We start from the raw sequence: 11861 nt of genomic DNA on the forward strand, positions 1-11861 counted from the left end.
GTAATATTAAATATCAAAATAACTTCTCATTGGTTGTTTCAAACTGAAATACAAGAGGATATGGCGATTGATGACAACCCTGAAAAGATTAGGAAAATAGACAAGAGCTGTTCTGTGATTATACAGATTGACTTTCAAAACATGAAATATTATTTGTGAATGATGACTCCAGCGTTATTGATAGTAAGATCGTTCTCATTGAAAAAAATAGATTCAATAACTTAGAGTTCGACCTAAATACACCATGGTTCCAATGCACGTACACAGTTATCTTGACCTCCGTTCAGAAATATATTTTAAAGATATTTTCACAGTAGAGTTCTTCCTCTCCTTCTCGGGAGTCGGATAATGGAGCACTGCTATCGACATCAAATTTTGTGTCACCAGTTCAACGCCCGACAAAAGGATGAGAAGACTCCTCGATTTGAACTGCTACGGTTATTGTCTCCGAATTATTGAAACATCATATTCATTACTCAAGAGGATGAGATTGACATGGACAAAATTCAGTCAGGGACGTCGCCATTTACCCACCTCTTCGGGAAACCAAACTTCCGATTCGACGATTCGACATATACTTTCAACAAATTGTTAGCACTACTCAACGTACACATACCTCTTCACATTGATCTGATTAATTAATACATGTTAATGTTCTACTTTGGATCAATCACTTCGAATCAAGCTAGTTGAGTCAAGCAGATGATGTTGTGGGCTACACGCAAACTCGCTGTTGAACAACAGTGGGGTTAAACACCTACATGTAGTGTCTCGAATAGGCAGCTTCGAGCCGAAGATGCAAGATATAGTCGAGAGGTTGTAAAAACACTGATACACCAAAGGGGTTGATCTTTCATTAAGACGACTCTAGAGGTTTAAAGTGTTGCTATATGATATAGCTGGCGGTCAGGACCAGAGATAATCAGCCATAGAGTGAGTGATAGCCTAACACACCAGCTCGCCAAGGAACCCGTCAGCCTAACGAAGCTAGTTACGGAGAAACTGTTCACATGACAGCGATTGGCTGATATTCCTAATCATGCCCGTTACCCATCACGGCGTGTACAATAAACTGGGTTCAACGGCTGAATTGGCGGGGCTACTTGGAGGCTGACCGAAGCCAGGAAATCAGTCTAGGTAGGCACGCTCGCTTATGCTAAAAACCAATTTATTGGCGCGATGATCGAAATTAGAGGACCTTTGAACTGCGCTTGCTGTAGGCGGTGCGATGTCCCAGCAAATGTATTCTACTGCTCTATCTCTTCGAAGGGGATTTCTTCAAGAAAAAGTGCGGGTTTATCTTTCCGGAAAATTGGGCTAATTAAGGGAATGGCGGTTAATTAGAAACAATCTAAGGGCTGTGCACGTCTTCGAGGAAAGTTGCTTGAATATGTGTCTTAATTATGCCGACTTTGTGACTAATCAAATGTGTATTTTTGGGAAACCCGCGGCTAACGATCTTATTAAAATCGTCTAAAGGTCTTTCGTGAAGATAGGTTAGCTTTAATCTCATGTTTTAAGAGCGTTTTTGACGTTTAGCATCTTTAAAGAAAGACAGCATTTTTACTTCGAATGAAAATTTTCATTTCAATGAAACACCTGGCAACACCGAAAAAAGTTTTGGCGGCTAAGCTACAAACTAGAAGCCAAGTCTGGCTAGCTATTTTGATAGGGGTGACAATATAAAAAATAAATTACCGCACCAAACTTTATACTATGAAGACTGGTGTCTTTTTGCTTGCAATACAACTGCTGACCATCTCTGGTAAAGAAACAGTCTTTAGCATATCTTTAGTCGATTTTTCATCCACATTAGTTGTCAATGGGATAATAACGTCAGAGATCACCTTTCACCTTTCATTCCTCTCCATCAGAATTCTTCCGTAAATGATACACGAAATTGACAGGGCAGCGTTTGTTTAAATACTTAACCGGTAACTGCAAAACCAGGGTAATTTCCATTACCAATAGCCAATAAGACCCAATAACTTAGGCGTCTACAGGTCAAAGTATATAAACCTATAACGCGGCAATAAGCTTTATAGGGTAGATAATGTCGGAGGAAATCAGTATTCACGCCGTCGCAAATTGATTCCCCTGATATTAACTGGCCAACTGTCAGCTTCGAAGGCACTTTAATACATTTAGGCTAATTTCATCACAAGAGTGAAATTGGAGATCGGGAGTTTATGAAAATATTATTGAATTATATCTCAATCAGACTCAATAATATATTCATTCTGTTACGTTTAACGAACTCGTTAAAAAAGTTAGTTTAGCCAAATGTTTGTAATGAATTATCGGTAAACTAAACTTAGGCACGCACAAACACAGGTTTCAAAGATTCAGAGATGGAATCAGTAAACTTCAGAGATGGTTGTGGAATCAGAGATCCACAAAAACAGAGGATGCTATGGAGGAAAGTTGTCAAGTGTCATCTTCCCATTTCGAGAAAAATGACAAAATTCGCCGACGACGAAGCAACAAATGCAACTTACCATGCACATGACAATAACTATGTGACTGTTCAAATATCTCCATTCCTACACTTTGCAAAGTTCGAAACGATCAAGATTCGAAAAAGGAACCGTCTTCCTCAATTACCATGTAATTAAAAACCGTTTATGATACCGATATAGTTGTTACAAAGAAAGAAAATTGGCGGTAAAAGAAAGCCATATTGGTTAGCCATTACATTTGAAAGTCTTCAGCAATTAAGTATTAGACAGATGAACCAACAGCGGTGGTTTGCTAGATTAATAAGAAGACACAAAAGTTGGGGAAATTAAACTCCAATCCCGACTCCAATAGGCTCGTCTTACTCTCAAGCCCAGAGGACAAGGAGAATGGAAGGACGGCACTTGATGCCGGTAAACGTGTTTGGTTGTTTCTCTGTTCCTTTGCTTGGTGTTTGCCATGACTTATCGATAGGAGGAAACAGAGAAAGACTTGTTATTGTCTTTCAGCTTCAGCTAGACAATGAGGCGAAATACTTAAAAATGGAAACACTCAAACACGGTACGCTAGTCTGCACGGTCGTGTGTGAGCAAGTCAACGGACTGATTACACTAAGTGGGTAACCTCCGAGGTTTGCCGTTGCGGCGAAGTTTTAAATAGGAAAAGGCAAACTAGAGGAGCAAACCGCCGGAGTTTTTTTACAAAACCGCTACGTGGAATCAGTCATTTATGAACACATGATCCAATGAGGAAAGCTTTGATATATAGCCAGTCTTTACATTAAACGAAATGCATCATATCAATTTATCAGAAACTATCTCACCCAACTCCTAATAAATTGTTTTCAATCGGAGAAAGGGATTCATCCAATATATGTGCCAACCAAAGTGAAATATTGATAGCTTATTGCACACGTTATGATATTTGTACGAAAAGTAGGATATTTATTACGGGTCTTCCACGCCTAGTTGCCTTTGTTTGGCGAATATTACAACCTCCATATTGGACATTGATGTAGTTTACGTGATGCATAGTCCAGGATGGGACGTTCAGATGACAAAATAGCTAATAACGACACGGGATAAATCAGGTTCGGACAATACGAGTCCCTTGCAGTGGCCGCAATAAACCTTTGGTAGAATAATTGTAAGCTATTAGCCTTTTAATTCAATAAACCTTGTCAATGCGTGACATTGTGCCGGACAATTCATTCTGGGTATCTTCTCATATTGGTAATTATTTAAGATTCATATGAATATTATTTGGTCATTATGGTGCGATGACTTTTCTAATAAGAACAGAATTAATTAAGGATCGCGACATCAATCAGACAGCAACTGGATTACATTTACGAGCCGCGGTTGATCTGCCTGGATTTATGGTGAACGCCCCATCCCGCAAAGGGAGGAATGCCACTTACTGCGGTTTATGGTGAGATGATGGAAAGTCAAAGGAATTACCAGCTGACTATGAACACAAAAGAGGTAGGGGGTACTGAATTGATAGTAAGTTGGCTAGCAAATCTGTGTGATAATTCATTGTGGTTCATGGTTATTTGGTGGAAAGCCAAAGAGATATCAACATAGATAGAACTAAAGAAGTACTTATTAATGACTTTGATCCATTCAGTGGATCCACAACTTCATCTAAACACAGCTCCCGCGAATTTGACTATAACCGCAACTGCTACAGCGAATTTGAATATCATTGATATTAAAGGCTTCATTACTTGCGTCGAAAGCAACTTGATCTTGGACGACTTGATAATCTCATACATGTATGCCTATATAGTCGGCCGAAATTAACCTGTTAGTGATATATTGGAGTAAAGCATATTAGACATATACTTTATTTAGTGCACACAACACAGGTCAGCTCATAATTTTGAACATAAGGAGTACATGGCAGAGAGCCGCAATGTCCCTTAACCAGATGCATCATAGCTCCGTTGTTAATTCTAACTCCACCATCGGTCCCTGCCTCTGGAGCTTTGTCCAAGCAGGCGTAGTTATGTTGTCCCTTCTCTGTGTAACGCGAACTCACCAGATACCCCCGGTATTCCATACTCCATCCGGGGATACACTCGTTCGTTCCTGGGATCATGACCTGAAAAACGATTGATTTCAATAGACATGTTTCTCAAGCCTTACGAAAAGCTACGAACGACGAAATACGAAGCATACCGGGTAAATGCATTTTATCGTAGATTCTTTTTGAACATATTTCCCATGGACGAGTGTCGCGTGATTGAATTAGCACAGCACTTGATGAAACAACACACCTCCGAACGCCTACTTTGAACGTAACTGTTCGTACGGATTACGAAACCTGACATAGATGAAAGAAAAGATTGATCGAAGCAAATTTAAGAGTACTGTTTCTCAACTCTGACCCCCCCTTGAACGTTGTATATTCTACGGACTGTTTTTCGGGCGTTTAACGTTGTGATGGTTCTGTTAATGTATTTAAAAACACACATGGTTTATTTGACCACAGTTCGCGAATTCTTTCGTTTTGTTGGGCTTTGAAATTTCCATATGATGCCACTGCATTGCACTTACCATGCTGGTTCTTGTCAGACTCCTGCAGACCGCACACCGGATGTCCGAGTTATTCAGCGGGCTTAACTTTGAATTACTGGTCTCCAATATGTTCTTCGAAGTAGCAAGCTTAAGCTCCACACCATAAATCCATGCTCCCATGTCGGATACAGCACCAGTATCATACCGATCATACTTAGGTTCACTAGAAAGACACACATATTCTGGTGAGGCTCCGGTGTGTCTTGAGGCGCCGCTTCCTGCGTAGCCTGAATGTTGAAAATGTAAGATGTAAGCTAACGGTGTTGAAACAGTATCCAATGGTTATACAAGTAGCAATAACTTTTCCCTAATAACAGACTACAAGTCACTAGCGATGAAATTTAGAAGGCCGACAATGATACTCAACCGACTGTCCAACCTGAAGGTCCAACGGAGTCGTAGCAAAAGGCCTGCCTGCATATACAATGGTATGTGTCTTGAACAAATCACGTGATGAGCACAATGAATTGCGCAATCCACTTACCCTTGTAAACGAGCTCTGCATCAACAGGGCACACTGTTCTCCCCCAGCGGATGTACATGGCGCCACCTGACAGAATAAAAAAATGACTTGTGAGGGTCATGTGGGTTGTGTTTGTTTTATTCCTCAACAGCTGAGTATTTAAGCTATGTATTGCGAGATAGGAAAGACCCTTAACGGCGGCTTTGTGTAACATAATCTGACCTACCTGGCTCCTGCTTATAGTCTCCCTTTAAATGAAGTAGATGATGTTACCTCAGAGAATGTCAGAGAATGTCAGAGAATTTTTCAGTTCGCTGCCAAACCCAAATAGTCTATGGTTGGCTTTCATGAACATAACGCCGATTTTGTAGTTTTACATTTGCGACTTGGTAGTGGTTCGGGGTTAATTTATTTGGTTTCATCCAATGCAAGGTAATTACCAGGTGTTTAGCATGCGTATCCTGACATCTAAATGACATTTTGGTCAAATCAGTCCTCATTCTGTCCACCAACCACCGGCAGCGTCACTAACGTCAACAGCTTCCTGCTGAGTAAATATATCAAGACGGCGAAAAGGATAAAATCACTGCAACTTCAAAGTTACAGATGCGACCTTGGTTTATATTTAGGCCCACATGATGTACATGTATAATATAGGCCCTATACCTACCAGTTGGCGGAGGTCGGTTACCCAGAGAACGCTTGATCCGCCTGGAGGTCGCCTTGTCGATGGACTGAAAAACAGAATAATAAATTACTCGGCACAATCATTTTGTGACGTGACTAACATAAGCATCGATCAGCCGAGTCGAGAGACAAAAAGGCATAGGACGTGGTAATTGAAAATAGTACAGAGAAGAGTGAGGGCAGGCAAAAACATTGAATAATGATAAACAAACTGCAAACACTTGTAGGCCGACTTACTTTAATAAGTTTCTGGTGCACTTCGAAATCGCCGTCATGTGCTTTTAACTTTCCTTCGAGTTCTCTGAGATGGTCATCTCGTGTTTTAAAGCTCCGTTCGTATTTTGTTTGCAGCATAATATTCCAACAAATAAGTGCGAGGAAAGCACAGCCGATAATCAGAGACTTGATTACGCTGCGAGTGGCCATCATCAAACCGAATACGTCCTAGAATTATTGCTAGATAACACTTTCAGCGGTGATGGTATTATTCACTCTAAACAGGTCTTGTTTGAATCATGTATAGAAATGTTGCATTGTTCTACATCTAGAACAGGAAGTACTTTTTTGAAGAAATAAGTAGAATTCCCTTTTCACTTTATACGGGTTTCCAAATCACTTGACATGTCTGATGGATCTAGTTCAGACGATGGCCAAAGAAACTGTTTTTTTACATGTATAGTATCAAGATATCCAATGTACACAACAGCATTATAAATAAATACATGTAGATGAATCATATTTATGCGTAGAGACGGACTTGGGGGTCGGGGTACAATTCTGGCTACGCTATAGCTGTGGATTCCACGATTCCCAGTTTATAATGAAAGTGAGGCTGCGTAGTTCATAAACAGAAAGCAATGCTGTAGATACTGATTTGTAGGTCAGTCCTCAGAGAAGTACTCAAAAATACTCAAGGTGTGATTGAATAGGGCCTGGACCTAATAATACTGCCTTCATTTTTACCTGATACACAACATATGATGCCTTTTGGAAGATGGCCTCTCTTTTTCTACCAATGCTCACTGAAACTAGGAGTACCGCTCGATATTTACTTCAGGGAACAACTTCGTGTTACTAATCGAATAAGCATGTCGTTGCTGCCATGTAGGTTTGCTAATAAACCTTCGCTGACAGGCCCAGGATTTCCTAAGCGGCTGCGATGATCCCACTGGAGATGCCCTGGGTCAACTTCTGCCACCATTAATCTGGAAGTTAAGCAAACTAGGGAGATGGTGCGGTGACTAATCGGCAAACAGTCAATCAGAGCGTAATTAAATTTTCTTCTCGTGTAGCGGTGGCTTTGCGATTCATAGGCTGTACGTATTTTCGGGTACTTAGTCCATATCAGGCCGGTATGCTATTATCTTGGGATATAATTTGTTATATAATTTGGAGGTAACTTCAATATACTACTACACTCCATTAATAAAATACATGAAAACCAAGTAAATTTGACGACTAAATATATTGCAACTTCAGGAACTTTCCTCCATGAAATATACAACAAACAAATTATCCGATTCTAATCCTATTCTGTAACAGCCCAACGCCGGAGTAGATGAGTGAGAAACAAATGTAACCAGGGCCCCTAACGTGGCGGGATACAGTCCTCACAGCACCAGACGATGAAGCCACGCCAGAACTTCAATCAAACATTCACCATTTGTCATCAACTCACCCGCACAGGAGATGTTGTTCCCGTGATTACCCGGAGGGTCTAAGACGAGATAAATAACTTTTAATCTTTAATGTCATCCGCCACGATTCGTGTACACTAACCAATCTTTGAATACATAATTAATTTAGGTAGCGCCGTCTTGTCACATTCAATTCCATTCTTTATTTATATCATATCTGTCAAAATCCTATAAAGATCACCGAGGGATTGACTCCCAAAGAATGATTTGCTCCGCAATCTACTAAATTGATAATTAAGTTTGATATCTTCTCTGTATTCCGTGTAATCGGCGGCCACATGGGGGCTTGTGTGTCGCAGTTAAAACTAATTTGTTCCAACCATTGAGATTAGTAATATTTCATGAAGGCATTTGCTTCGTTTAGTTAGCTGTTGGGCGATGACAATTCCCCGTCTGCAGTGGAACCTTTCATTCACATTTATATGTTTCCTTCGAAGAGATGATATTTCACATAAGATGGATATAACGTTTTTTTTACCACTAGTAAGAAAGGAATACAAGAGTCGAAAAGTATAGCGATGCAAAAACAATGTTATCAATTAAGGCCCTGTAGTATCTTTTTAAAGAGAGTGTATAACGACCGCGGATCATCTTCAATCTTATGTTCTTGTCGCCCAAATACTGCAAACATTCCAGAAAATCTTCCACCGTCCTCTCGCCATTACGGTTACGGAGTTTTCGCAAATACCCGAATCGCTGACGTGAACGTCATTGTTTGACCTCCTCATACCTAAGTCAACAATGGGATAGCCGTTCACGTTGACGTTTCTCCGGGGGCTTTGTGAAAATTCCAAAATAGAGGTAGAGGTACCCGGTACGTCTATCAGGCTAACTGGTCGAGGACCAAATCTTCGACATGGTCGGGCATCCTTTTGAAATTGTTTCGTGATCTATGTTACATACGTTGAGGCAAAAATTAATAAATACGACTATAGTGATATATACGTGTTTATTCCTTCCGGTAGAAAACATGTGGTTTACAAATTACAAATTTAATGATTATTTGCTTACAAACAGGTGTAGCACACAAGAATGGAATCGGTAATGATAGGAAGAGTCTAGTCACGAGGTTTTTTTCCCCGTGTCCAGACCTTTCAATCAAAGGAACAAAGCGCGTGTTTTTCAAACCGTACATGTACATATCATTGCAGTGAGTTGTTTTTTAATCAAAGGGTCCCTTTGTCGCAAAATTGGTTTGCATCCAAGTACTTCCGTCAACATCGCTGTTGCCATCTATCCGTGGGGCTATATCGAATTCTCGTAAACTGCTCTCCACGCTGAGAAGTTATGATTGCTGTCGTCCCGGCCAGTGAATGGTCTGCAGGTTACTGGCCAGTCACACAAGCCGACACACACGCTATGAATGCCAGTAGAGAAGTGATGTACTTTAGTTTCGCACGCCTAACGACCACTGTAGTAAGCCAGTGTATGTGTACATTTTGGTAGGCTCATGACGGGTGGTTGGCCAGCAGCGTCAATGGCAATAGTGGCTTGAATAGAAGGCCTAAAAATTATCCCATTACGGGCCTAGAAATGTGTAAATATCTGGCTGGACGTTAGAAGTGAAAAACTAGAGTATTTGGTTCATAGTACAAAACGTATACACGCCTCAATAAAAGAATATCACCAACAACTTTTACAGGCACTTGGCAATTTCATAAAGCAGAGTTAATTGATCAAATCGATGAAACGCGATGTTCCAAAGTTTGCGGTTAAATGACTTCATTCACCCCATACCTAAATACAATAGACATGAAACTAACAAAAGAGAAGGTCAGACCGGCGAGTAAACATAATTTTTTTTCACAAAGAAGTCGTTGACGCTGAACATGCGTTAGGTGCTATTGTATGAAACACCCGAGGTGTTGACGTAACGTACACGTAATGCCTGTACTCAATGCAATGTCAGTTCGTTGCGAGAAGGCACGGTGAACACATGGTTGAGTGGTCGTTTCTCTGTACACGAATTTTGTGTATACGAATTTTGTGTTGTATTTTTGTTTGATCTTCTTGTGCTTGCATATGGTCCTAGAGAATCTTAGTGATATATTGAACATAGTGAATCTTAGACTAGGGGCCAAATGGTAAGTATGGTTTGTCATGGTAAAGGACTTGTGGGATGTATAGTAAGCAGCATGTGTGACAGTTGTCTTAGATTGATGTTCAGGATTGAAGTTATTCTGGGATAATTGTCTGCCGAGCTAGGGTATAGCTGCTGACTAGTCAATACATTACACGTTGATATATTTTGAAGTTGGATGCAACATATAAGCAATGCAGGGACGAGAATTTAAAATACCCAGGCAAACATAGTCAATTGGTACAAGGCAACAGCGCCAGAACGTATATCAAATGTTCAATGACACCGTCGCGTACTATTGTCAACTGTATCATCAATTATGTGTTATTGTACCGTCATTAGCTAAATGGAACACATACAGGATTTCATCATCATTATCTCTGTCATGGTGGCCAGACAATGGCTGCACTGGAGTGGAGACAATGTGGTTTAAGCTCATTTTCAGAAAGATGCTTACTGTGGATGAGGTGATGCGTCTCTTTGATGGAGTTTCAGCAGGGGTGAATTTCACGCTCGTATGACGTATCCGTATCGGTTTTACGTATGACCGCTACACAAATTACGTTACATCATACGTAAATCGATACTGATAAGTCATACGGGAGAGATTTTTTTCTCTGCTCAACTCACTAACCAAAAGTCGCGAAATAAAATCGAGAGAAATAATTTTTTGATCAGTTCCACGTACACCTGGCTTCTAATCATTAAAATGTCGCTGGCCTCGGTTCGACCCTCAGAATTGCAGCACTATTTAATCTATTTGTCATCAAGCAATATGCTTTACCCTTAAATCGAAACTGTTCGCGCTAGTAAAACTTCTCTCTCCCTGAAATCTGTCGCGAATCTCCTTTTTGCCTTGACCTTGGATAAATCGTATTCCTTGAACGATACAACAAAATGTTCCTCTAACAGAACGAATTTGATCTTTTTCCTGGCGCTAATTAGTTCGATTTTCTGATTGGATGTTGGCCCGAATAACCTCTAACCACTTATTGAAGAACATCCAGCTTATTTGCAACGTCATCAAAGAAGAATCATCCAACTTGTGAGAAGGGATAATGTTTTCCGAGGAGACACCGCTTTGATTTTCTGCACAAAAACCTGAACAAAGGCAAAATCCGTTGCAAATCATTAAATGTAGAGTTGAATGACGAATAGGTTGCTCACCATCTCAAGCTCAATTCTTGTTACATGCCTAATTATTTCATTGCTCGGAGGGACAAAGGGAGCGGACGTCCTGTCAACGTCACTCTATAATCTTGGCATCCCCTACAAGTTCCTGTTACACAGCCATTGACTCGTCGCCTTTTGTTCGATGCGTACGCCGACGTGACATGGCGGAAAGTGACAATCATGCAATCGGAACCCGGCTGTACGGCAGGGAAACCATGACAAGGCGACAAAAGTCCGTCGCCCCAGGCTTCGTATTCAAATCGACTACGTGAGGCAACCGAATTTTAATTGGCCATTTTAATTAAAAGGGTTATTCTTGCGTCTTGTGCACGATCAATGCTTCGGTGAAAGAGCTGGTTGCAGCATGGAAGACACTTGTCTTAAATGCTGGTTTCTAATGAACTATAATCACTGCCGTTCTTTGAAAAAGAATCGTCGTGCTTTGCATAGTATTTCGACTGTGGCTTTCGACTGACTGGGGTGTCCCGTTGTAGAAATTCGCCGGAGCACACGCCGCGAATTTGTTATACTGCCATCTTTATAGTCATTATTCTCCCTGCTCGAGGTGGCAGTACCACATCCTACACATGCTGTAGATAGCCGAACGCCGTTCTACCACTATGAAGATTTTTTTCTTCGACTTACCATGCCTTTATATCTATCAAGTAGGTTGTAAACTAACGATAGACAACATTGAACAACAAAATTTGCTTTCACCTTCC

At 40.7% G+C, this 11861-nt stretch overlaps 1 protein-coding gene across 1 annotated transcript; it reads right to left on the reverse strand.

The window, feature by feature from the left end:
• Window positions 1-5: 5 nt before the first annotated feature.
• On the reverse strand, window positions 6-6643 carry LOC135485416 (uncharacterized). The gene is made up of 5 exons (XM_064767415.1): window positions 6427-6643; window positions 6173-6236; window positions 5524-5589; window positions 5019-5266; window positions 6-4563 (listed from the first exon to the last, which is right to left on the reverse strand). Exons 1-5 carry the CDS (start codon window positions 6616-6618, stop codon window positions 4306-4308), a joined length of 828 nt encoding a protein of 275 aa, XP_064623485.1. The 5' UTR covers window positions 6619-6643; the 3' UTR covers window positions 6-4305.
• Window positions 6644-11861: the final 5218 nt, after the last annotated feature.

Source organism: Lineus longissimus, chromosome 3 (genome assembly GCF_910592395.1).
Source record: "Lineus longissimus chromosome 3, tnLinLong1.2, whole genome shotgun sequence".
NCBI classification, from domain to species: Eukaryota; Metazoa; Nemertea; class Pilidiophora; order Heteronemertea; family Lineidae; genus Lineus; species Lineus longissimus.

Excerpts from the sequence above, each read along its gene's own strand:
- LOC135485416 (XM_064767415.1), bottom strand. The coding sequence starts at position 6,618 with ATGATGGCCACTCGCAGCGTAATCAAGTCTCTGATTATCGGCTGTGCT. Across the intron at positions 6,237-6,426 it reads TGCACCAGAAACTTATTAAA|TCCATCGACAAGGCGACCTC; the intron begins GTAAGTCGGCCT and ends TCTGTTTTTCAG. Across the intron at positions 5,590-6,172 it reads TAACCGACCTCCGCCAACTG|GTGGCGCCATGTACATCCGC; the intron begins GTAGGTATAGGG and ends TTATTCTGTCAG.